Source organism: Rhinolophus sinicus, linkage group LG10, assembly GCF_036562045.2.
Source record: "Rhinolophus sinicus isolate RSC01 linkage group LG10, ASM3656204v1, whole genome shotgun sequence".
Classification (NCBI taxonomy): Eukaryota; Metazoa; Chordata; class Mammalia; order Chiroptera; family Rhinolophidae; genus Rhinolophus; species Rhinolophus sinicus.
This window is the reverse complement of record NC_133759.1, coordinates 86,693,978-86,721,706: the sequence shown is the minus strand read 5'-3', so window position 1 is coordinate 86,721,706 and position 27,729 is coordinate 86,693,978. Positions and strand designations below refer to the sequence as shown.

Genomic DNA, 27,729 nt, shown 5'->3' with positions numbered 1-27,729 from the left:
TTACTTATTATATGTGGTATATATGTTGGTGTATCTGTGTATATTTTCATACTCAGTTTGTATTACTTTAAATAGTTAAAAGTTTCATCAGGTTAATGTTGCTTAGTTTGGTTTTAGCATTGCAATCTAGTTCAAGTCTAGTTCTAGTTCAAATTTTTATCTAGTTCGTAGATAAAAATTTCTCTTTGAAAGAGTATGATAAAACTCATCTTGTGAATGAAATAACACTTTTGCAATAGTTCCTCTGCGCTGTAGTTCTTAGTCACATGTGGTTATTGAGCCCTAGAAATGTGGTTAGTTTTGAGAGGTGCTGTAAGCATAAAATAGAAACTAGATTTCAAAGACTTGACATGAAAAAAAGAATGTGAATATATCATTAATAATTTTATATTAATTATATGTTGAAATTATAGTATTTTGGATATATTGAGTTAAATAAAATGTTTTCATTTTTTCAAAATTTTTATAAGTATTTAAAAATATGAAAAGAAATTTTTATCAGTTTCTTTTCATCTGTTAATGTGGCAACTTGAAAAATTTACAGTTACAAGTGTGGCTTATATTATATTTCTATTGGACAGAGCTATTCTATGCATTCAATAGTATATGCTTATACCAGTGCCTCTCAATTTCCTGGTGTGAAAGAAATGACTTTTGATCTTTTCATCCTAAAAAGTATATCATGACATTTTAAAAAACTTGAAAATTTGCTTACTACAAAAATGACACGTTCTCAATTTTCTTTGACAAAAATATGAACAAAGACCCACACATAACTACTGCAAAGTATTTTTACATATTCTTTTTGGTATATACACATTTTTAACAAAAAAACGGTATTGGTCAATATATATTATTTTATGACTTTTTAAACAACATAACACGAACATCGATCCTTGTCAGTATATACCTTTAAGTTTCCTCTGCACTAATATACCGGAAGGATATATTGTACTCTAAGAAGTAACTAGTTTATGATAGCAGTGATTTTTTTTTAAATCTTTGATAACAGCTTTATTGAGATACCATATCATAAAAATTCATTCTCGTAAAGTATACAAACCCGTGGTTTTGAGTGTATTCAGGGCTGTGGAGCTATTGCCCTTATCTAACTTGAACATTTTCATCTCTCCAAAAAGAAATCCCAAACTCATTAGCCGTTACTCCCATTCCTCCCACCCCAGCCCTTGGCAACCACTAATCTACTTTCTGTCTCTATGGATGTGCCCATTCTGAACATTTCACATAAATGGAATCACACGATATTCGGTCTTTTGTGACTGGCTTCTTTCACTTAGTATATTTTCAGGGTTCATCTATGTTGTAATATATATCAGTACTTCATTACTTTTTACACCTGAATAATACATAATGATAGATAGATAGATAGATAGATAGATAGATAGATATAGATATAGATATAGATATAGATATAGATATAGATATAGATATAGATATAGATATGTCACTGTCCATGTATATCATATCGTACAATGGATATATCACATTTTATTTATTCATTTATCAGATGATGGACATTTTGGGTTGTTCCACTTTGGGGCTGTTATGAATAATGCTGCTATGAGTACTTGTGTACAAGTTTTGATGTGAATATGTGTTTTCAATTCTCTTGGGTATATACCTAGAAGTGAAATTGATGGGTCATACGGTAACTCTGTTTAACATTTTGAGGAACTGCCAAAATTTTTGTGGCTACTCCATTATGCAATCCCACAAGCAGTGTGTGAGGATCCCAATTTTGCCACATCCTTGCCAACACAATAACAGTGATTTTCAACTGAGAGGATAGTGATGCGTAAGGACAAATCAGAATCTAGTGGTCAGTGGTTTGGAAAAAGATCTCCAAAGATTCTGTTGTGACCTCAACACACACACACACACACACACACACACACACACACACACACACAGAGCCAGCCTCCTATTTGATTGACTTTTGGGTATCTCTATTAGCTTTAGTAACATGAAAGTAATAATAGTATTTACCTTATAAGGGCTGTTGTTAGAATTAAATGAGATAATGTAGTAAAACCCTTTACACAGTGCCTGGTACATAATAAATACTCAACAAGTGTTAGCTACTAATATTACATCAAAGACTTCATAATTTTCTATTATATGAACACACCATAATTTGCCTAGCCAATTCTATTGTTGGACATTTGGGTTTGTTTCTAGTTTTTCGTGATTATTAACAGTGCCCTGACAAATAAACTTATGGCTAAATTTTTGCCCACATTTCTTAGGGTGAATTCTGTAAAGTGTTATCGTTTGGTGCATTTTAAAGAAATTTGAAAGACATTTCCCAATATATATTCCTGTTTGAATTATACTGCAGTTTTCCTTTTGAGAAGTGTAATCAGATATCAGACACTATTGCTAAACTGGTTTTGTAAATCCTCACCTTGCACCTAACAGATTTAATGCAAATTAAGACTGTCTTGGGCAGGACAGCCTAAATTTAATTCTAAAAACCACTGAATGGGAAAAGGTGAAGGGCAGTACTTTCTCTCAGGCTCTCTGATCTGGACTCTTGGGTTTTTGTACCTTTTCTCTAGTTGCATCAATGCCCTAACTAGACAAGTGGAAAAGCTATCCGTGAAATCAGGCACAGTGGATGTTTTGTTTTGCATGTAGGCAAAGCAAGGGCCAAAGTAAGGTGACAATGGAGCTTGAACAGCAGAAAAGAATGATTCATCGAGAGTGGGCATACACCTAATGTTCCTTATATTGTCAGGCCTAGAAGCCTTATGGGGCAATTATTCACAGGTCTGCCATGGCAATTTCATATCCAGCCTGGAAGGGATGAAAGGCATCAATTTTCCTCTGATGGCTATGGGAAAGCTTCATGGTGAAGGTAGGATTTTAAGAATCATTTAACATTATGGTCAGAGTTTGTTTGGATGGTGGAATGCTCTGGAATTTGAAACAGCTTGGAAGACTTAAGTGTCAAGAAATTGGAAGGAACTTTGTGCAGATAACAGGGACGGGCAGGAAGATGTATCAGCAAGTACTGTGTTTCGGTTGGTGTGCTAATAAACGTTTAACAACCAGCTCTCAAAAAAAGGCCCTAAAAAAAGTCCTGAATTAGTTTGTTTGTTTTTTGTTTTCCATGTTATAACTATCCCACCAAGGCAGATTTCAGATTTGAAGCTACCAACATGATGTCACTCAAAGCAGAACTGGAAACTAGACATGTACAGTTGTCACAATTGGTTCTCAATGGCCAGTACATATCAGCTCCAGCACACCGCAGTATATTTTCATAAGTTGCTGTACTTGGATAATTGAGGAAATGTCTTACTCGGTGAAACCCATTAAGAGTCCAGAGACTAAAATTAATACGATATTTTAAGGGCAAGATGTTTTCTTTTCTTTTCCTAGGTTAGATGCCATGTTGAAGGATCACACATGTGGCATTACATATTATAACACGTACTAGAAGGAATTGCAAACCTTGCTAGAAATTCAAGAGGTCATCCTCTGGGCTATTAGCACATAAACCACCTCAGAGAGAGAGTTATGCATTTGGTGCTTAGTGAACCTAGGAAGGATTCCTCAGTAGAGAAACGTGATTGGGTCTGTACATACAAGCTATGAACATTAAGAGAAGATAATTCTAATTCCTCTCATTTGCACAGGACTCTGTGGCTTACAAAGGGCTTTTCCAAGGTGGTAAAATTTCATGCACCCAGTTTCTAGCTGCTCATTAAAACAGATTGATGGGTAGTAGAACTCAGGTTTCTAGGTCACTTTTGTTCCCTTGAATGATTGACTTGTAGTGCATCTCTACACTTCTCTGCAGATAGAGACCCGGATGAGCCACTACTACGTACATAGAAGGAGTACTGACATTTTAGTGAGGCCTGGCTATGGGCCAAGCCTATGCCATGCACTTTCCTTACATTGTCTCTGAAGCCAATCAACAGCCCTGTGAAGTAGCTCCTATTTCGTTCTTCTATTTTGCAAATCCAGAGGCTCAGAGATGTTAAATGACTCGCCAAAGGTCATGAAATTCATAACTGCCTGAGCTAGGACACAAACCAGGACTGTTTGACACCAAAAGCCTATATTAAGAATCTCCAGACTGGCTTAGGTCAAAGGTTTTCATAAAATTGTAGATATTTAATGTGCTAATTGGACAGGATGACCTAAAAGGTTCCAGGATAGGCAGCAGTAAGCTAAGTCGGGTGAGGGTATATGGGGGACTATGCCAGGGGTGATGAAAAGGAATGTATCCACATGCTGTCATGCTGAGCTGTGTAACTGTGTCATGCTGAACTGTGTATTTGGAATTGGTCTTTTCCGTGTCAAGCACAAGTCTGAATGAGGTGAGCCTTTCAGAGTGTCCTCTGCTGCCCCTTTTGTAGCCTGTGGCCCCCTCTACATAGACTGTAGATTAGACACTAAGTTCCATGATGGCAGAGAGTGACTACCTCTTATGCACTGGTGCTGCTGAATCCCCAGTCCTATCCTGGTGGCTGACACCATAGGTGCTTAAGTGTTTATTCACTGTTCATGGTGATGATGATAGAAAATACTCAACAAGTAATAGCAATGTATTCTTTCCAAGCATTATCTCATTTAATGCTCACAATAATTCCATGAAGTAAATACTGTGCTTCTCCCAATTTACAGATTTTTTAAAATGGCTTAGGGAGATCTTGTAACTTGCTCACATATGCAATAGTAAGAGGCAGAAGTTCAATGTTGCCTGATATCAAGCCGTGGGACTTAACACTGTGCTGTAGTAACATATAGCTATAGTTATTGGTTTATAATGCATTTGTTGTATTTCTAAGAAAGCAGGTTATTAAAATCAGATGATAAACTTTAAGTCCAGTGAAGCAAGAAACTCTTTTGTTTTAACTGTATCCCCAGCATCTAGAACAATTCTTGGAATATATTAAGTGCTCAGTAAATATTTTTTGGTGCATACGAGGTCTGACAACTTCACAAACTTGCCACCGTGCTCTTACATTGGCAGCACTGTACAAATAGCTCGGTAAGGTTTCATAACCTTTGTATATCAGTGTCTCACAGCTGTGTTCGTGTCGATGTGTGGCAGTGTTTTGCTGAGTGGCGTCCATTATTGTTGTTGTGTTTTTGTGTGCTGTTGCGAGACTGTCTGAGCTTGAATTAGAGCAATGAACAAACATTAAATTTCTTGTTAAACATGGCAAGAGTGGAAGTGAAATCAGAGACATGTGAGTCCAAGTTTATGGGGATAATACCATGAAGAAAACGGCAGTGTACAAATGGATTAAAGGTTTTTCTGAGGGGAGAGAATGCGTCACTGATGAAGAGAGGTCAGGGTGGCCAGTAACGAGCAGAACTGACGAAAACACTGCAAAGATTCGTCGAATTGTGCGTCAAAATTATTGGCTGACTGTGAGAAGCATAGCAGACCAGGTAAACATCGATAGAGAAACAGGGAAATCTTAACTGAAAATCTTGGCATGAGAACGTTATGTGCAAAAATGGTCCCAAAGGAGCTCACAGATGAACAAAAGCAAAGGAGAGTTGACGTTTGCCAAGATTTTTTGGAGAGGCAAGACGATGTTTTTGGGCCATGTTATCACTGGTGATGAAACACAGGTGTACCAATATGACAATACAACGCTGAAACAAAGAGTCAATGTGCACAATGGAAGTCGGCCAATTCTCTACAACCAAAACACTTCCATCAGTCCAAATCAAGAATCAAAACGATGTTGCTAAACTTTTTTGATATCAGGGGGATTATTCATTATGAATTTGTACCAACTGGACAAATGGTTAACCAAGTTTACTATTTGGAAGTGCTCAAAAGGCTGTGTGAAAAAGTTAGACGACCTGAACTTTTTGCCAATCCATAGCTCTTGCATCACGACAATGCACCAGCTCACACGGCACTGTCTGTGAGGGAGTTTTTAGCCAGTAAACAAATAACTGCATTGGAACACCCTCCCTACTCACCTGATCTGGCCCCAATGACTTCTTTCTTTACCCAAAGATATAGGAAATATTGAAAGGAAGACATTTTGATGACATTCAGGGCCTCAGGGATAATATGACAACTCTGATGGCCATTACAGAAAAAGAATTCCAAAATTACTTTGAAGGGTGGACAAGGCACTGGCATCGGTGCATAGCTTCCCAAGGGGAGTACTTCGAAGGTGACTGTAGTGATATTCAGCAGTGAGGTATGTAGCAGTTTTTCTAGGATGAGTTCACGAACCTAATTGTCAGACTTTGTATGCATACAAAAATGGGTAGGAACAATTATTTTAATAGGAATAGGACTTACAAACTAGAAAATTACTGGCTCACAAGTTTTGTTGGGGGGGGGAGGCCATTGCAAGCATTTTAATAAGAGTAGAGCATAGAACCTAAATGTCACTGAACAAATCCAGTAATTTACTCATTCATTCAAGAAATATTTATATGTATTTAACAAATATATAAGTGCACATCTACTAAGTGCCAGATACTTAATATCAGAGATACATTGGAAATGATTGACAATAACAAGTAAACAGCTATTGCACACTGCATTGTGCCATGAAGAAGACCAAATAGAAGATGTAGAGACAGAACAACCAGAGGGAGGGACTGCAGTGTGGTCAGGGAAATTCCTCAGTGACGTAGAAACAATTCAGCTGAGATGCTGAAAATGCCAAGAACATGAGGAAGGGGCATAAGAATGTGCAAATGCACACGCTTTCGGAAAGAACTTGCCATGTTGGAGGAATAGAAAGGAGGTCAGCAGGTCTTCTGAGAAACCGTCCATGTAGTCCTCTTGCCACCACAGGATTAGACAGGGCTTTCCCCACTCCCTTTCCTCCTTTACTGTACAACATTGTATTCAAGTATCAAGCCAACAACTTTATTTTTCTTGGTTTTGGAAGGATGGGGCTAGTTCCAACCCCTTGGTTGCTCCTAGTGGAAAAGAATGGTCCACAAAATGGAAAACTTGGAATCTAGTTAATCCAGAACTGTGTTTTGGGGGGAAAAATGCTGTATGTTGAATAAATGTAGGAGAAATTTTTCAGGAAACATGAAAAGGAAAATTGAGTAAGCCCAGAGGCTTTATCTACGGAGGGGACACTCCTCCCAATGGTTACAGTGGAAAATTCCTCAAGCACAGCCTGGCCAATGAGCCTGGACCTACCCACTTCATCTTTGTTCCTATCTCACGCACGGTCCAGGAGGATGGAGGGCGGGCAGAATTTCCTCAATACTATTTATTTCAAGGTCTCCAGTCACAACCTCAGCTCATTTCAACTGAAAGCAAGATGTCTTCTCACCACTTTGAAATGAACTTAGCTGTTTTTCCCCTCCATCCTTTCTCCCTGTTCCCCATGATGCCAATCTGCCAGAGAAGCTAGACTGTAAAACTACAGATGAGCTGCCCACTGGAGCCATCGTGATGGATACAGCTCATCACGTGGAAGAACCACCTCGGCAACTGGTGCTGACGTGAATTACATCAACTTGCACCAGTCTTCTTCTGTTCCTGGAATTTCATATGTGACTTTTGAACAAATACCGTGTTTCCCCGAAAATAAAACCTAGCTGGACCATCAGGTCTAATGTGTCTTTTGGAGCAAAAATTAATATAAAACCCAGTCTTATTTTAATATAATTAAGACTCGGTCTTAGAATAGAATAGAATAGAATAGAATAGAATAGAATAGAATAGAATAGAATAGAATAGAATAGAATAGAATAGAATAGAATAGAATAGAATAGAATAGAATACCGGGTCTTATATTAATTTTTGTTCCAAAAGACACATTAGAGCTGATGGTCCGGCTAGGTCTTATTTTGGGGGAAACACAGTAGTCAAACAAGCATGTGACACTTAACCACCAGATGGGAATAACATGGAATCTATTGTAAGCTGAACTTCCCCCAAAACTTATATCAAAGAATATCCCTACTCTCTCCTCCCAGAGATGCATCAATTGCTTTCCAGAGATGGGGACAATGCCATTTCCCACCTGCCAGAAGCATCTATTCTTCATGGAAATCTAATGGCAATTCCCAGCCTCAGTTAAGGACTTGTTTTCCTGTTTTTTTGAACTTCAAATACTTTCTAAATTGTGTTAGCCGAAGCATTGTATGTATATAATTAACTCACAGGTCCCTCTGGGCTCATCTTGCTAAACTTGTGGAGCTTAACTGAGCAAGACATTTGCTGTTTCTCCCTACAGTGACACCCACTGAAATGAATCCCTTCTACAAGAGGAAACCGGGAAAATTTCTTTTCCAAATTGGCTTTCTAGTGATTGGGGTTGCATCATAAATGATGTTGGTTGTTTCATAACACTAATGATTTAATTTTCTTTCAAATAATGGAATTCGCAATTTGGGAAAACATGGGTGGGGGCGGGAGGGCATTTGGTATTTTCCTCCTAGTTGAAGTAGGAAGACAGGCCACTCTTTGTGTTCATTGGATCTTTGAAATTTCCTAGGGGTAGCAGTGGCTCTCTGTGGGCACAGGGCTCCAAGGTACCTTCCATGCTGAGAGCAAATGTTGTCCTACCTTCGTAAGCCAAACCTACAGGAGGGGCTGCAGCAGTTGGTCTGAAATAAAGTGCAGAGTGTAAGAAGGTGGACTTGTTTAGCATGACTGTGTTGAGTAGATTCATCTCAGCCCTCTGCTTCCCTCTGCCTGTGTAGACATAGACTCCTATAGTTAGAAAATGTTCAGGACTGGGAATGAGGAAGTCAGATGTGATCGCAGAAAAGTTCTGGCCCCTCTCCCCCCTCCTGTTCCTAGCACAGAAGGTTTAAACTAAGCGCTGAGAAGCTCTTCCTATTCTCTCCTCTCTTTCTGAGGCTTCGAAAACCAGGCCTTGCCCTTTAACTTCATCAAGGGGCTGCATGCATGCTGTAAGGATGAGCAAAAGGGACCTCGATATAGGCTTTCTGCCTACCCAAGGGAACCCACTTCTCTTTGAGGTCCTGAAGCGCCGGTGTCCGGAGAAAGGCAGCGAGTAGGGGCTGTGGGTGCTGGAGTGAACGCCGCCCTTAGCTGCGTAGCAGCGAAGGAGGGAGGTGGGGAGCGCGTCTGTGCTTTTACCGTCTGCAAGCTAGCTGCTCGCTGCCCAGGTGCCGGTTCGCGGCTGCGTGCGCCCCACTACAGCAGAGAGCAGCCGCAGCCTGAGCGTCGGCCACCACCGCTGCTGGGGAAGAGTCCTGGGGCTGCTGACGCGGTTGGGAGGAGCCTCGCCTTTAATGCATCAGCCGCCTCCAGCCTTCTGCAGCAGCAGCAGCAGCAGCAGCAGCAGCTGCGAGCGCGCGCGTGTGGGTGTGCGGGTGAGTGCGCTGGCGCCGGCCGCAGTACCCTGCCCAGCTCCCCGCCGGCTCCCTAGCCCCCACCAGCCGGAGCCGCCCTCCCGTGGGACCAGCACCCTCACCCGCGCCGGGCCAGGCTGAATCCTGCCCCTGCCACCTCGCCACTGCAGCCCAGGTCCAGAAAGGCACCATTTTGTCGCGGCTGCCCGCTCTCCCAGGGGGAGGAGGGATTTTTTTTTTTACATTTTCGGAGCGGCTGCCAACAAGGGGAACCTGTTGGGCATCTCCCCAGCCCCGCTTGTGAGCGCCGCCGGGGCAGCGGGCGGAACCAGCCCCCTCGGGGCACGGCGCATCTTGGCACCGGAGGCAGCGGAGGCAGGCGCAGCATCCTCGCTGGGAATTGGAGCTGGAGTGAGCGCACCGCGGGAGGAGCCGCCGCAGCCTCGGAGATCCCGAGTGGAGGAGGTGACAGCTCCATTGCCGGGTTTTTATTTTTTTTTCTCTCCGCCTCCCCGTCTCCTCCTCAGGCTCGGACCATGGTGCAGTCCCACTGGCTCCCCTGCCCCCCTCTCCTGTGAGACTGGCTGCGGGGAGGGATCATGGATACTTGTCTGCCGGCTTCTGGTTCCCACGCAAGTAAGCCTGCTGTCAATGGAGGAGGACATTGATACCCGCAAAATCAACAACAGTTTCCTGCGCGACCACAGCTATGCGACCGAAGGTAACGCCAGCCCCGCCGCATTCCGCCGCTGGGGCTGGGAGCAAGTTGAAGATCGCTGTGCTCCGCGGCTGCTGGGCGCCTAGTGGCGGAGATACCTTCGGGCCCCGGGGCTGGGGCGGGGGCTCGGCTCTCAGGGGCGGCCACCAGGGCGCCCCAGATCCGTCTGGGCTCAGCGAGGTGAGCCCGGCGTTCAGCAGCAGGTGGACCCGGCGCCCACGGGAGTTAAAATGGCCCTCAGGGATTAGGCTTTTCAGGGTGGGGCTCCCGGCTGGAAAAATGACCCCCAGAAGGCAGATGACCCCTCCCCCAAGATGTTTGCAGGGGTCTTTGTGGGAGACAAGAAGGAAGGGGCCCAGAGGGACCGTGGGTCCTCCCCTCCCTGGGCGGAATGTTGTGTCTCTCAGCGGTTGCAGGGAGGGCATGGTTTCATTTCCTGCCGGTTCATCTCTCCGGCCGGGTTACCTGCTCAGACAATCAAAACCCCAAAAGGCCCTTTGCAAAAGGGCGACCCCTCTCCCCTTGAAAGTGCATTAGTAAGAAATGAAAAGGTGGCTGGGGAAACGGTGTTCCAGAGGCAAGCGAATGAGTCTGACACGTGGGGAAAGCAATCCGAGCAGCGAGGCCTTTAAAAATCACCATTATGAATTCTGCAGCAGTAGTTTCTGCTGAATCAACAGCCAGCAGAAAGCAAGAGGGTTCAGTGAGCTGAGCTTTGCCAAGAGGTGAAATTGTCTTTTCTCTCTCTCTCTCTCCCGGCTTGTTCTGAGATTAACCTGAGTGCTATGCAGGCAGGGAAAGTCAGCAGGTGGAACTCACTCCGCCTTTTGGGGGTGAATAGAGTGGAGGCATTCTTTTTAAATACCAAAACTTTTGTATGTTTGCTTTCATTTTCTACCTGTAGGCCTTTATCCTTAACCACTCACGTAAAGTGTTGCATTAGCACATTTCATATCCGTGGGAGACAATGTGTGTGAGAGTGCTTTAGGAAAGTGTAGCAAGGTATGCCAATTTAAGATTATTCTTAATCTTGGATGCTAAAATTTCTATAGTATTTAATAAAATCAAAACTACTACATGAGTATGATGGGGGGAGTAAAAGAGTTTAAGTGCTGGAAGAAATGAAAAGACACAATTGGTGGGTAAAAGTGGCATCTTCTATAAACATCCCTGGAAGTTTTAGAAAGAAAGAATGCCCAGCCCTATTGAAAATCTCCATTCATCATTATTATTGGAGAGCAGCAAGCCTAAGACATCCATGGTGTTAGGTTATGCACATCTGTATGAGGTCTGGCCTTTAGGACCTAAGAAATGGCTGTAGCTCCTTCCCCCATACCAAACACCATACTTGCTGATTCTTTTTATTTGCAATGTGTTTGTAAGATGTTCTTTCTCAGTCTTAGTGCTTTGTCACTGACTCAGTTACCAGGTACAATATGATTATCTCTATGTCTGAGCATGTCAGCCAAGAGAGAAGTTGGCCTTGGGTCTATTGGCTTTTGGGAGTGGGGAGAGGGGAGGGACACTTCTTTCTGTTTGTGACAACAAAGGAAGAGAGCACTGCCTTCGTGTTTTCTTACGCTATGCCTTCAAGTGCAGGCAAAGGAAACTTACTGAGCTGGGAAGACGGGCAAATTGGGGCCGTGTGTATAGAAGTGTCAGCTGTGGAATGAAGAAATGAGTAAACAATGGCATTCCTTATTGCTTTCTGGGCTCTAATCTTTGTTCCTGTTTTATGGCATTTTTGTAAACTCTGATTCTGGATTAAATATCTGGGTTCATATAGTCAAAAATGAGGCATGAGTTCATAGCAAAGAGCTTTCTAAAATCTTTCTACATCAACCTCTCAGATATCTCTGTCTTTCTCTGTTTCTGTCTCTGTCTCTCACCCACAAAAGATGCTCAAAACTAAACAAACCTTTGTTTCACGGAAGACTTACAGGTGTCTTTACCTGATTGTGGTGAAGGTCTAGGAAGAAAACAAAATGGAACTTAGACAATGCTAACAGCAGAAGTTGGTTAGACCAGGAAGTTGTCTGTAGGCTTAATGTATTCATTTGAGGGGACATTCATGCATTCACGCTGGCCAGAGGGAAAGGTCCTTCTTCTCCTGATAAATACCTTAGAAGTGCTGTACAGCTTGAAGGAGCACCCAATCAAAGTATTCTTTGTTAAAATCCATGTTTTTCGGGGCTTGCCCCCAAAGTTCTTGTCCCCTCTATTAGCTTAAACTTTTTGAGGAATTAGCTTCTAGGTCCTTCCATAGTCTTTGCTTTTCTTTTTGTCTCCTGCATTTTCCTACCTGCCCATGTGTGTCAGATTTTTTTTCACCAAGATCCCTTTCGCATTTATCTCTGAATTTTTCTTCCCTGGGCTCAGATCATTCCACACTGCAGTATTCTATTTAAAGCTGAAAGGTTTTTGCTGTGTAGTTAGTGTGAAGGACTCTAAGCTCAATTTGCATTGTAAGTGGTAGCTGTAGGCAAGTTCATCCAGCTAAGAGCAATGCAAATGCTAAAGGACACTTACCCCAGATCCCAAGTCAGTCAGCCTCCTTCTTGCTCTCTCTCTGTCTCTCTGTCTCTGTCTCTGTCTCTCTCTCTCTCTCTCCCCCCCTCTCCCTCCCTCCCCCCTCCATATCTCTCCTCCCCTCCCTCTCTGTCTCTCCCTCCTTCCCTCCCTCTCTCAAGAAATGCCTGATGTCTATTTATTAAGGACATTCCTATGACTCTTCTTTTATTCTGGTCGTTTAAAGTCACCACCCTTCCCTGCCTTAACCTATCTTTCTCCTCCCTTTTTAAAATTACCATCTTTGAGCATCTTCTATGCTCCAAGCACTGTGCTGAGCTTTTTATATGTACCATTTTAATATATCCAAACCCTGCTAAGGGGGTATTGTTATTTCCATTTTAAAATAAGGAAACTAAGCAGTGGAGGCCCAGAAATGTTACTAACCTGCCAAGGTCACACAGATCGTCAGGGAAGAGCTTGTCTTCAAACTCAAGACTGTCTGAAGCCCATATTCTCCCACTAGAAAATTCTATTCTGTCTCATTTGCCTATAACCATGAGCTATTGTTATGGGGAAGATACAATGGTTTTATCTTTGTGTGTAAACTGTATTCCCATCTGGGCTAAAATTATTCGCAGGGATCATTTTGAAGTATGTATATAAGGTTATATATGAGGAAAAACATGGGTGGGGTTGGAATAACCACTAAAACAAAAACACAGTGGTTTTATTGGCTTTTTTAGATATGGAACTGAGTTTCCTAACCAAGGGTTCATCTTTTTCAAATCTCTTTGATCTGTATGTGGATTTCTTTCTATATTTTTAGACTTGTTAGAACCAACTAAAACCCTCTCTCCATTAGAGCAGTCTGAGAGTTTTCTAGATTAATCTCCCTATTCACAAATGGGGCCACAGACAGAATAATCTATATAGGTGGTGTTTACAGGAATGGCAACCTGGATAACAGGGGAAGTCAAAGAACATGTTTTAAAACAACCACTGTGGTCTCAGTTTTCTTAGCTGTAAAGTGGGAATAGCAATAGAACCTATGCCAAGGAAAAATTATTTAATACAGAGAAAGCACTCAAGACAGCACCTAATACAAACCCAGACCTCAGTAAATGTCCTCAATATATTATAGCTGTTGTTATTATTACATAAGCTGCAAGCACTGTTTTTCCTTGGATTGTATTGATTTTGGCTGATCTTGAGGAGAAGAGCTAGTGGAGATGGCAGAGAGGTCATTAAAACCCACCCGTCTTTTCTTGGCTCAGCTACTAGCCAGGGAGCTTGCCATTTATTAATGTGCCTTAATGTCCCTGCTGGGTTTATTCTCACAGCAAGTAAGTTCTGTCTTCTCTCAGAGGCCTTCAAAAACCCATATACTGCTTGTATATATTATAGGAAGAACAAATTCATTTGTTCCATGTACCTCTTTCCAATAATTCATTCTGCCTTGAATTCCTTGAACAAATGTTAATTGACTTTCTGCAGAGGTGTTCTAGCATGTTCCAATACAGATATGGTGTCTGTCCTCATGGAGCTTTCAGTCTAGTGGAGGAGGCAGATGTTAAATCAATAATTTTGCAAATAAATATATAGTTATCAATTGTGATAAATGATATTCAGGAAGAACACAGGGTGCCTTGAGATCATATGCAAGGCAAAAAGGCAGGTCTAACTGAGATTGGGGGCTCAGACACAGCCTCTCTGAGAAAGTTTAGGCTGAGAACTAAAGAATGAGTCAGGAATTAACAAGAGCTGAAGGTATTTCAGGTAGAAGGGACCACAGGTACAAAGCCCAGAGATGTTAAACCGTCGGACAGATTCAAGGAATGGAAAGGTGCCTCTGGCTGCAGCATAAGGGACAAGAGGAAGAGTGATGAAAATGAGACTGGAGCCTGAGTTTACTTTGGGATGGACCCAAAACAAGAAAGATTAAGGCTACGATAAAGGGATGGATACATGGTAGATACATGATAAAGCAAGTAGAAAATGTTAATGATAAAATGTCAGTCAGTGGATATTCACTGTAAATTTTTTTTCAACTTTGCTTGTCTATCTGGAAATTTTCATAATAAAATGCTAGGAAAAGAGACTGAAGAGGTATTTAGGGACCAGATCACATTGAGCCTCATTGACCATAAGGAGTTTGGATCTTTTCCAAAGATGGATCGAAAGCCATTAAAGGATTTTGGTCGGGTGGGGGACTATGATCAGGTTTGTTTTTGCAAAGCTTAGTCTGGCTGCTATGCAGGGTGGGGTCATAGGGCTGGGCAGGCAGTGAACAGGAGTGAGCAGGGAGATGATTAGGAGGCTGTCCTTGGATAGTGGCATCAGTAAAGATGGAGGGAATTAAACAGATTGGAGATACGCTGTAGAAGAAGAATGGATAGGATTTACCTGGTGGGATAGGGTGGGTAGAAATGGAGAAGTAGATGGAGATAGTGTGAAGGGTGGATCCCAGGATGTTGCCGTAAGAATGGATGCATCACCGGGCACTTCACCGAAACTGAAAAAGACTTTGCCAATTGATTCATTTGAGGGGCATGTGAGACATCTGTCTCCCAGTGAGACTTTCAGATTAGCAGTTGGATGTCTAGGTCTGAAGCTCAAAAGTAAGATCTGGACTACACATATAACTTGGGATGTCACCAGCATATTAAAGGTATTTAAAACCACGTGACTAGGTGAGATGTCTAGGAGAAGAGCACCCAAGCAGAACTTGAGCCAATGAGTGAAAAATTACAAGGCAACTGATCTTGGCTTGGTTTAAAGAAATGGTAACAAAAAGTATCTCACAATGGAGTGCCTTGGTAAGCAGAGTTAACCACACACTGAAATTATTCAAATCATGCTATATGGCCATTTCTCAGCAAGAAGAGTCCAGTCTTGGGTAGACTGAGTTTAGAGGGTCTCTCAACTTGAGATCTGTGTGACCTGTGAAATGTGATAGCTTTTTAGGGGCACAAGAAAAAAGCGAGGAAGTAAAGGTCCCTGCTTTTCCCACATACCCATGTTCAAGGAAGAGAGAAGCTATGATGAATAAATCTGGGAAGGTACATGAAAATAATGTTTGATATGAAGGTGCTGGGAAGGCATTGGAAAAATACGTGGAGGAGGTATGATGGAGAGCCGCCTTGTAGTTCCTTAAGTTGCTTTGGTATATTTGTATGCAAATGCCAGGTCAGAATATTATTTCCAATGCATATGGATGAGTATTTGAGTTCTCTGCTGTTCTCGGAAAACTATGAAATGGAAGGTGGGCAGAAGCTGCCTTATACTATTATAAATGACCTTTCTGGGGATGGGAAATGTTCTGCTACTAAACGTAATAACCAGAGTGCATTGAAAATCACTAGCAAGTATTCATTATTAGCATCCGGGTCCCCAGGGGCAATCCCAAGCCCTTTATGAGGGTTGGTCAGAAACGTACCAGTGAACCTGGGGTGAATAATATTAGGCTAGTCCTGTCAAAATATTGGTGATGCTCTATGAAAAGAGCACAGCTGTAGACTGACATTCCTAGACTCTGGCATTTGCATTTACGAGGAAACGAAGGGTCCAATTTAGACAGTTAGCTGAGGGTAAAGAACTAAGGTTTCTTGAGTACTGTCAGTGTTTCTCATGTGTTTACTCATTTAATCGCCTTCCACAGCCCTGAAAGAATGATTGCATTACCTTCATTTTTCAGAATAAGAATTTTGAGGTTTGGATTCGCAAAGAAACTTGTGTTAAAGGGACATACTTGTAAGTGACAGAACCAGATTGGAACCCATGACTGCCTGGCCTCCAGGCATGTGGTCTTTGTCCACCCCTGCTGCCTCTTGTCGGATTTTAGGGGGACAGAAATGCAGATCGCGTGCTACCCTCTGCATACACTCCCCAGTGCCCATTCAATGCTGCTCAATTCACTTGGTCCATCTCTTCCCAGAACGGCCGTGTGTGTGTCTGCACCTTTCTCTTTGTCCTTCAGGGAAGGAGCTGAATTCCCCCTCCTAACCCCAGAACCTTAGCTGACCTCCACCTATAGGTTTATTCTACTCTCTAAGAAATGAAAGAAAATATTTATCAAATTGATCAATCAAACTGTGAAAATTAGCTGGGTTTTTATAGCCTTCTCCATGTCCCTCACACTGCAGTTCCCAGGTTGAGTTGATCTCCTGGAGCAAAGCAAAAGGCGTGGGACAGAGGCAGCTGTGTGATGGCCAATATTCTTTTGCACATAAATGTGGAGGTGTCTGAGGCCTCATTTTGGCCAGGGCAGCTCTGCAATGCTGCCTCTCCTCATCCCCCATTAATAAGATGAGTTTTACTTTCACTAACCTTGTCATCTTCACTACCAAATTTCCTTCTGTTGTCTTTCCAGTAGAACTCTAGAATCAGGCTGAACATCACCTCTGACACAACAGGCCAGTTCTGACATAACTATCCCATTGGAAGCACAGATTCTTTGTACAAGACTATTGGGAGCGTTGACTTAAATAATCCAGGAACCCTTGAATTCTTATGCTCCAAGTTCACTATTGAAAGAGTTGGGAGTAATAATGATAGGATATGCATGTGTGAAATCCATAGGAAACTAATTAGTATTAATTGGTTTTTTTGCCGAAAGGGTCATGGTGGGTAATGGAAAAAGATGGGACTGTAGAAGGGGAAGTCAGATTCTCAGGTCTGTGCTTTAGAAGAAAGAGATGGGGTTGCTTACAGCAAATGAAAAGAAATGAAGGAGACTGGGGGCAAAGCTCACAAAGATGCATGGCCTCTCAGGATCTGGAGGGACCCCTACAGGCAGGTTTATAACCTGAGAAAGTTGAGGTCTGTTAGATGGAATGTGCCAAAGAGCCCCTTACCTGTGAGAAGATGTATTCCAGGTGTACTGGGCTTGATGCTGGGGGACTGACAGCCTCCTCCATCATGCATTGCTGATTCTGCCACTCTAAATCCATGTTAAGTGACCAACCTGAAGAACTCACAGAATGGCAGGCCACCTCCCCCACTTCATGGAGGGCGATCAGCCCTGTGACACACAACGGATGTAGAAAAGCTGGATAGGGCTCTAAAAGGGAATATTGCAGCAGGATGCTGAGCACCCCCAGGTGGTCTGAAAGACAACTCGGATCCCTAAGTACGAAATATCACCAGGAAGTGTCTCACCGGGAAGTGTTTTACTAAAGAGGAGAGCTGTGCAAGAAACTGCAGAGAGTAACATTGTTCATGTAACTTTGCAGAAGTCAAGTTGGGCCTGGGGACAACCAAGTCAGGAGGTCTGTTGGGTCACAGCAGCTGCACTGTTGTCATTTGCATTTCTCTCTGTCTTTATGCCTTTATTTATAAGGCAAATAATACATAAATGCCTTCTTACTTGAAACGATTCACGCATTACAGAAGTAGATAAAGCAAATTGGGAACACCCTCCATCCCAGACACACCCCATTTGCTTGCCTGGTCGGTACCATTGACAGTGGTTGGGTCTGCTCCGTCAGAGTCACCTTTGTATGCCTGGTTATACACTTAAATATACACGTACTGATGTCCATTGTGGGGGGTGGGGTTGGTTTCTTTGGATCACAGAATGCATACTGTTTTATTTGCACTTTGTTTTTTTCTCCCACTCGATATGTATCTGAAAGATCTTTTCATATCAGGACACCTACGTCTGCCTTGTTCTTTCTAATGGCTGAATAGTGACCACGGTCTGACTGCACCATAGTTTCTTTAGTAATTCCCTTGTGGATGAATGGAAAATTGTTCCCAGCTTTTTATGTTACATAAGATGCTGCAGTGTTTATTCACATATATATGCTTCTGTTCAAATGTTCTCCTTCCTGATTTTATCATCTTTAAAGCCAAGATATAGGTTCCCATGTCTTAGAGAAATGGTAAAAAGGATTCTCTGGTCCTCCACTTGTTCTCTAACTAACCCTGGATAAGTCATTCAACCTCGCAGACTTGAGTTTCCTCATGTAGAAAATGGGAATACCTATTTATGTGCACAGTACTGACTACACCAAAGCCACTGAGACTTTAAGCATCACTAACAAGTAATATTGATTGCTGGCAGTTGTGGAGGGCGTACGATTGCCAGGGGCAAACTTTGGGCTTTCAAGAATTCTTCTCATGTAATCCTCACAGCTTTATAGGTTGATACTGACCTTATACCCCTTTACGGGAAAAGTTGAGGCAGAAGGAGTTTACTGCTTGTCCAAGGTTCCCCAATGGTAAGTGGCAGAACCGAAGTCCCTTCCAGGTCTGTCTGATAGTCAAGCCCATATTCCTAAACTCTGCAGTAGGTCATCTCATCAACAGTGTATGGACACACCTGTTTAAAACAAAACTCATGCTGTTGACACGGAGAAAGTCGATTCATTTCTGTAAAGAAATATGCTTTTGAATCAATACCAATACAAAGAGTCCGATTTTTATCAAGACTTTGAAAATGAATGGAGGGAGGATTATAAGGCAATGCAGTATTCTAAGCAGCACTGTGGATTATATTATAAGTGGGTATTGTTCCCAGTCCTGCCACCATAGTTAGTCACTTTTAGTCTCTGGGCGTGAGTTTCCTAATCTACTAAAATGAGGTTGAAGATGGGAGAGGGGCAGCATGCTCTGTCCGGCTGTGAGTGTCTGTGATGCACTGCTCTGTGTGTGATCATCTAGAGTCCTTGGTATGTTCTGACACTGTGCTCCAGAGTACACTGGGGGACAGAAGCATAGGCTTTAAATGGCCTCAGGACTCCAGGCCTGGGTGTACTCACTGATGGGTCAGATCATCATCATCCTTCTGGCAAGAAGACTCTGGTGCAGCCAAGAGGCAGAGCCAGAAAGGGAAGTGTCTCTTTGCCAAAAGCTGCTGCAGATGGAGGAGCCAGTCTGTCTGGGCGGCCCATGGCTTTGAGAGGAGCCATTTGGCAAAGTTGTTGGCAGGAGCTGCCTTGCAGCATGAATGCTGGAGACTGTCCTGGGCTGGAGTGAATCAGGGATGCAGCAAAGGTGGCTGGTGGAACAAATAACCATCTGGTGAGCAGGCCGCTGCTCATCTTGCCGCACTGACAGGGAAGAGCAAGTGCCAGTCATGGTGAGGCTGAGCTCTCAGTGACACGATCTGACAGGCACAATAGAATTTCCCCTCTGCTGTTGTGTACTCCATGGAGGGGCTTATAAACCCCATGTGAACCGGGTTCTTTCAGAAATCAGGAAGGCTCCCATTTCTCCCACTGATCCAAAGTCGGAAAGGAAATTCATCAACTCAAATGAAATCTACTTGTTTTATTAATTGCTGTGCCGGTTGTGCTGAGGACGACGGTGAAGTGCAAGTTCTTGTTTTCAAGCGTCTTTCCATCTCTTTGGGCAGATGACACTCTGTCCTTCTCAGCCTGTATCTAACCTTATGCCAGGTTGTGTGAGTCTGTGCTGTGTTTGCCTCTGTTACCACGCGGTAGTGGAGAGGGTAGAACCAGAGCCTGCCTGGCTCTACACCCACCTCCAGCAGCACTGGCTCTGTGGCCTGCACAGATCTTGCTACATCTCTGATTGTTTCCTTTCTTCGTTTTGTACCCAAAATGTGTTTTATTGGGATGGTCTCCCACTCATCTTGATTCAGTGCTTTTAGTGCTGCTTCCTTCTGAAGGAGCATCCTTGTCTAAGCCCTCATTTCCTCACCTGTAGGCTGACAGGAGACAGTGGAGCAGCCAACACACAACACCACCGGCTAAAGATGGTGGTGATTTTATAGCATCCTGGGCATTTCACATCTATGAACTAGGAACTGGGGCTCCACACCAAGTGCTTCCACTTGTGTTTCCTCTTCTCTCCTGGAGATGGATGAAGGAGATCCTTGGTGAGAGGCATGTTCCCATGGGGAGGTCATCACTACCAGAAAGGTTCTGATTGTTTTCTCACCTATAAAATATGGCAGGGGATGAGGCAACATGCCCCCCCACCCCCGCTAACATGTTATTATTTATACATGAGAATTAAGTGAATATCAAAGAATCCCTCTCATTCCATGCATTTGAGACCAATAGTTGATGGTAAATTGGAAAAGTTAAGTCAGAGAATCATAAAAAAACGATATATCTTTTTAAAACATCATTGCCTAAATTTGTTGAAGAGCCCATTGAAGAATCAAAGCTTAATCTTTGTGTATGAGTCTTCTGATTGGGGGTTATCACCTTTTTCGTACACAAACCACACCCAAAATGAGAAAGACCATGTCCAACTTTGGTTTCCTTGAGTCTGACTGAGAACATAGACCTTGGAGAAGCAATCTTGCTACAGATCCTTCTGGATTTTTATGATTGTCTCCAATATTTTCTCTCTCCCAGATTTAATTCAACAATTCTTTATCATCTCTTCAAAACATTCTATACTTGGTTTTCATAGGAAACAATCGTTCTCTTTCTTTTCACACCCTTCTTTTCATCACCTTCCATGATATTTAATTAAATTACAAGTATCACTGGCGTTAAGAGATTTTGGAACAAACACATTGAACTCTCAGTAAACACATGGGTCAACCAGAAGCAGCAGGAGTGTGCCTGTGAACCAGAGATTATCCTACTAAATTAGCTGTGCCTATACAGCATGCTGTAGGCCTATTTTACAGAGAGAATGGAAGGCATTGTTCTTATCCAGTGAGTCAGCTACTTAGAGTTCTGTTAAAAGAGCTTCTATTGTCGTCATGAGGAGGAGGAAGAGCCATCATATACTGAGTGCTTGCTGTGGACCAGGAGTTGAGTTACATACTCTACATGTTCTATATTTTATGTATATATGTGTGTGTGCTGTACTAGATTGATGTGTGTGTGTGTGTATGTATATATATGGATATAGACACATGAATATATGTGTCTATCTAGATCATTTAATCCTTACAACCATCAGAAATACCTACAAATAAAGCTGAATTAGGTGAGTCTTTTAGGTCTTTTTCACCGTTGTCTATCCATAACCTTATACAGTGCCTGGCAAATAACACACATTACATGTTTATTAAGGAAAAGTGAATGGATTTCTGTTTTAATGATGATGAAACTGAAGCTTAGAGAATTTGTGTAATCAGCAGACTCAGGACTTAAATGCCGGTATGGTCTGATGCAAAAATGTATGTTCTTAAGAAGAAATTGAGGTATATTACAATATTTATTTTTTACAAAGCCCTTGGACATATATTTTGCATCCCATATTGTCCTTCTGATAGGATAAAATATTGGTATCATCTCCACTTTGTACAGGTATGTAAATGTTCAAGAACAGGGGTCAGGAAACTTACTGTAAAGGGCTAGTAATTATTTTAGGCTTTGCTGACCATATGGGCTATGTCCCCACTACTCATTTCTGCCTTGTTAGCATTGGGTGTGGCTATATTCTAGCAAAACTCTATTTGCAAAATCCAATGGTGGCCCATGGACTGTAGTTTGCTGGCCCTGTTCTGAAAAAGTGTTTGGAACCCAATGGAAGTTCCAAAAATGTTTCTTTTCCAAGTGAGTGGTTGCAGTAAGTGCTAGAGGGAAGTTTCACTGAGCAGGAATGGCTTAGTGAGGAAAGACAGGTCTTGGTGAGATTGTGACAGGTGGAGAGGAGTAGCAAAGGATTTCCTAGTGGGGAACAGAGTCTTGTGTGATGGTAGGAGGCAAAAGTAAGCGAGGAAAATGGTATGTTGTTTGAGCCAATGAATGGAAGACTAGAGATGTAACAGACTGTTTGATAGCCTATTAGAAACCCCGCACATAGCCACACCTCTTCTAAGTAGTGTCTCTCCATTATTCACTCAGCAGCCATTTAAAAAATATTTAGTATATACTAAGCACCATGCTAAAAAAAAAAAAGAAAGAAAAAAGAAAAGGTATGTAATGAGAAAGAAAGAAACAGACATATACCCTGCTGTCATAGAGCTTGTATTCTATTGGGAAGATACACATTAAATAAACAGACATAAGAACATGAATATAAGAAAAGAGGCTATGAGAGAACTTACATTTCACTGATGAAAACTTGGACTATAAAGTGTAAAAAAAAAAAAAATCAAGTTTACCTGTATCCCCAGACATAATCATTATAAACACATTTTGGTGTATTTTCTTCCAGGGTTGTGTGTGTGTGTGTGTGTGTGTGTGTGTTAGAGAGAGGAAGAGAGAGGAAGAGAAAATAATGAATACTGGAATTATATGTAAAATGATATAGCTATTGTTTTATTTGTTTTTGTCCCATATACAATACCGTGAGCATTTTTCTGTAACATCCTTTAGTGAAACCATAATTTTACCAATCACCTAATGCTGGAGGTTTAGAGGTAGTCGCATTGTCACAGATTTTCCGTGTTTAAGTTCAAATCAGGAAACATAGGTAAAGATTAAAAAAGAAATCATAAACATAGAGCCATGAAACTTGAATTTGATCCCATCGCCCTTGTTTTTTCCTAAAGCCCCAGGTACTTTTACTTGTTTTGAGAGAGAGGCAAGATCAGTCCTCAGCCTCTGCCATCGAATACATACATGGGTGAAGAGCTTATTCTCTGGGATTTAGTTGCCCACCTACATTAAATACAACTGACGTTCATGGTTTCAAGGTATCATTTGTAGATAAGTGTATGGAAATGTTAATTTTCCTCAAACTGGTGAGTAGGGAACTTCAAAGAATGATTGACCCAGTACGACAACCAGTAACGTTGCTTAATGACTTAGTCTCTTGTGGGGTTCAAATTTGATATTTCTGAAAGCTGTGTTAACTTTTTGTTGTTGTTGTTAATACTGTGTGTGGTTGAATGTGATTTGAACCCAGACAAATCTGAGTGAATCAGACTCTGTCATTGGCTTTAGACTTTCATGCCTCTCTGGCTTTCTGCAAAAATTGGGAGCATGATTTGAGGTAAATGAAAAGTGCAAATCTTATAAACTACCAGTGGGATTATATTTTTAGTGAGTGATTTTTTTTGGGTCCATTTTCAAAGCATATTATCTGTCTGCATTTCAGCAATCTTTGGGGAGTATTGCTGGGAGTAAATTTGAAGTTTCAGCTCATTTTGTGTGCATTTTTAGGGCATTTTTCTTCCTCTGAAGTGTCTTGAGGTATTGAAGTGAGAATACTAAGTTTTTTGAGACTTTTTCATGTGAATTTTTTATGAAGTTTTAAAAATGGTACACAGGTTAGAACCTAAGTGGGCAGTAGATAAAATTTAACGGCTTCATGGATGGAAGGATGGATAAGTGGATTGGTAGTTGAAGATTTGTGGTGGTTAGTACACAATCCAGTTGCTTCCTCCGAGGACTAAATGTTAAAGCAGCTTCTAGAAACATCAAGTTTCAAAGATGATTTGGAATTGTAATATTGAAATCTAACGTCTCATCCCCTTTCTCCTCTGTCTGGAAGGCAAGGGCAGGCGGGATGGGCTGAGAGCATATTAATTAGGGCAGTGCAGATCCATGGGGACGTGCTTCCAGGAATTCACCAATGATGCTAGTTTAGAGGGAGAAGATGTGACAGAGGAGAGAAGATGGAACCCTGAGCTAACATACTGGGACAGTTCAGTGCTTGCAACTAACACCTCTTGCAATGATAAGTATCTAATTCCATTCCAGTTCTGTAGGATTAGCTGGGCCGGGGTCGGGGGATAGGGGGGGATTGGTGTAGTCAGAACCCTCTGGTCACTTTATCGGACATAGGGAGATAGTCTTCGGTGCAGTTCTATTTGTGAGCAAGATATATTTCCCTACAGGTTCTCTGACCCTTTGCAGGTTCAGAGATCAAACACTTGCTAAGGTCTCCCTAGGACCCGGAGAACTCTGTGCGCCGTGGTGAAAACGGCAAAAGCTGTCTGATTATCACATTGCGCTTCTGCTGCCAACGTGCTTACTCAGTCCCTAAGCTTCCTCAGCACAATTTGAGATGGAAATTTTCCGATCAGAATTTTTCCTATAAGTCTTACAAACTTGGGTTGGAGCCCGGTGTGCAGGCCAGGTTTTTTTTCTTTTTCCAGTTACTTGACAAGCAGGCTGCCTTTGAGTCACTCATACGGATGGCCTTGATCTAGACACTGGCACACGCTGAAAGGCAAAACTTATTTTCCTACTTTTGTTTGACCCCTTAAGAAGATTGGTCTGTTCACAGTTTTCTCCTGTGTTTATAAACCTTAATGTTTCCTACCGGTCCCCTCATCTCCTGAGTCTTTCCTCACTGATTTTCAGACCAACCAGGCTGGCATGTACTGGGTCCTCACTACCCCAGGCCATTCCTGCTTCCTGCCCCAGGTGTGCTGTTTCACCTTCCCTGGTACCTACAAGGCCTGCGTCAGATCCCCATTTTCCCACAAAGTTTTTCCTGAATTCCTCAAGTGCTTTAATCCTAACAACAATCCAATGAGGTATAGGTATTATCCCCATTTCATCAATGTGAAAACTGAGGCCCAAATTCAGTCAGCCAGCCAGAAAGAGGTGGGCCTGCATATTACCTCCACAGCCAGAAAGAAACTCGTGGAAGGCAGTCATCACATTTTTGCTTCATTAGTCTGTCCTACAGAGGACAGTGCAGTACTTGGCACACAGGTACTTAGTAAGTGGTTTTTGGACTTGATTTGATTGATAATGTCTCTGTAGTTAGGACCACAGCCAGTTGCATACTCTTTACTTGGGAGTTTAAACTTGTAGATCCCTCTAAATGTGGCCAGGCCAGGTTCCCCTACACCTACTACAATTTAAAGATATAGGGGAGATGTCAAAAGATGTGCTATATTATTGTTGCAATCACTTGGAAACTGTGCCAGCTAATTAAAAGCATAGCCTATTATTTGTTCTTTAATCCAGTCATTGTTTATATGTTTGTTCTTTCATTGTACTCTCACTGTTCAGCAAGTATTGATTGAGCAATTGAAACCTCATTTATGTCATGTGACAATATCAGTATAAAAATATATGTAAAAGATTATCAACATTGATTATGGAGGGAGGGGAGAAGTACGTATAAATAAGACTACTAAAAAATTAAAGGTAGCCAGTTCCAGTGTAAAAAGTATATGTATAGTGTGATTCCTCTTCTGCAGACTTCTGTGTGTATAAAGAATTCCATGAAAAGAACGGCTACCAAAATATTAATGATGGTTATCTCAGGCTGGTGGAATCTTAAGCAATTTTTACTATTTATGTTTTCTGTAATGTATGACAGTTTTAAAATAAGTATGTACATTATTTACAAAAAAAAAAACATGCTATCATTATGGTGAAAAATAATTCATGAGCATTTACTATGTGCAAAGAACTCGTCTCTGGATATCAGTGTAGTAATGTTCCCCTGAGTTCTTCCTTTTACTTTGAAGTCACATTCATAACTTTTCAAATGAAAATCAGTTTGAAACCCGGATGAGTAGTGATAAGTGGACACTAGTAAATGTCAAATTCTGTAACCAGAGTCCCTTTCAAGCTCTCTTATAGGTCTGGGTGAAAGGGCTTTGGCAATGAGGTTGACCGTTCGTTCGTTTCAGAGCCCCTTTGGTCCTCGTGTCTTGGCTGAAACAATAAAGATAAGATGATATCTCTGACCTCAGCCAATCATTTCATAAGGGGGGCTGGGAAAGGATCTGGATGAGTCAGTGAAAATCAATTGCAGTGATGGAAAAGCCATCTAACTAAAAATGTCCTAGAGTCCACGGGTCAGAGACAGCCCCTCTGCACATGAAGGATCTCACAGTCTGTGTTTATTGACACAGAAGGTGGTTTTAATTACCCTGAAGGAATTTCTGGCATGTTTTGCCAAAGCCAGTCTTAAGATGTTCAATTAGTGGATTCGTGATAACCAGACCTACTGGTAGAAGTCTGCACATAGGGACAGCTGGTCAAGTGGAGTGTATAGCAGTGTGACTTAGTGACACAGCATAAGTATGTTTTATAAGAGAAATGAAAGCAGGAAGATACCACTATCCACTCATGAGATGATCTTGGCTTTGGAACGTATGGCATGTTTTATGTTTGAGAATCAATCCTTGGTTTCCGTTGCAGTCACCGATCCTGATTTAAGCAACCTCCACAACCTTTGTTTTGGGTATACTGAAAATAAATTTGGTAAGACGATCCAGAGCCAGAGTTTGAATGATTAATCAAGAATCAGCTTTTTATAGCCCCACAACTAGTGCCTTGAGAGAATTAATACAACTTTCCAAATATAGGCCCAAGGAAAAATCTATACTTATGATCTTTAGTTATACCTGTTTGCGTTGACCTACAAAGTATTTTAAGAACTAGAATAAGAAAAGTGTGATGATGGTGTCACATCACAAAGCCATTTTAATCTGTTAATTAATTTGAGGGGAAACCATAGTCCAAGATAAATGTAAAGGCACCACATAAATTGTTTCCTTGATTTTTTACACGGTTTGCTCTTGAATCTCTTGGTTGAATCCTTCCAATAGGATGTAAAAACAGTCACTAGTACTAAACACTGTATTTGTTCATCTCTCCAAGTTTAACTCCAGGTGGAAAATTCTTTTTTCTCTCTGCAGAAAAATGTCCTTCACACTATCCCCGTTCACTAGTCTCCCAACTCATCTCCCAAATTCTACTCTTTAATGTGTACATGCAAAGGAGAAAAACTTGGTACCTTGAAACCTGAATAGAAACCCAATGGCGTCTTTGGCAAAATACATTGAGCCCCCTTTGTTGCACTACCTAGAGTGTCTCTGTCCTGCTTAGTAAAATAGCAGTTTGGTGATACTCCTTTTTGCTTGTACAGAAAGGTTTCTCAGGCCATTTCATACTGACATTCACTGACCTGGGGTTTTGTCAGGCTTCTAGGGAAGTAAGGCCATTGGCAATGAATCCCTCTTAACTGTCAAAACAACTGAGCAAATAGTTCCACCTGCAACTCTTTGTGACAGATGATAATTGTCAGTTTTAAATAATCCCCCTTCCTCTTGCCTTTTGAAGTTGTCAGTAAACCAACTTGGCTAAGTTGTAAGCAACGAAGTTACTTATGTAAAATAGTAATGCCATCTTATGTTTGTCAAAGGGTTTTATATTTCCACGAAGTAGTTACTATTCTTATCTACTATGCACAACAAATTTGGAGAATGAGTTTTGTTTTTCATTTCCTCAACGAGGATACTGAGGTCCAGTGGAGTTAATCAACTGGCCCGTGATCACAAGGGCCATTTGTGGTGGAGACAAGACTGAAGTCCGGAGATTCCCATTCCTAGGATAGAACTC

General features: G+C 41.8%; 1 protein-coding gene and 1 pseudogene across 6 annotated transcripts in view; one reads left to right on the top strand and one right to left on the bottom strand.

The window, feature by feature from the left end:
* The window catches only part of PPP2R2B (protein phosphatase 2 regulatory subunit Bbeta), a 391,849-nt gene that overhangs the window by 123,657 nt on the left and 240,463 nt on the right, over positions 1-27,729 (top strand). Inside the window, exons 1-2 of one of the 6 annotated variants that reach the window (XM_019739123.2) lie at positions 9,140-9,327; positions 9,834-10,027. The exons of 2 other annotated variants lie outside the window; for them this stretch is intronic. In XM_019739123.2, the coding sequence (XP_019594682.1) occupies positions 9,958-10,027 (70 nt within the window). In that variant the 5' untranslated portion in view covers positions 9,140-9,327; positions 9,834-9,957. Of the gene's footprint in view, positions 1-2,841; positions 2,879-9,139; positions 9,328-9,833; positions 10,028-27,729 lie in introns of those variants that run through there. 3 more of the 6 variants (XM_019739121.2, XM_074313729.1, XM_074313730.1) reach the window with 3 other exon arrangements.
* LOC109451142 (small ribosomal subunit protein eS27) lies at positions 20,087-20,389 on the bottom strand (annotated as a pseudogene).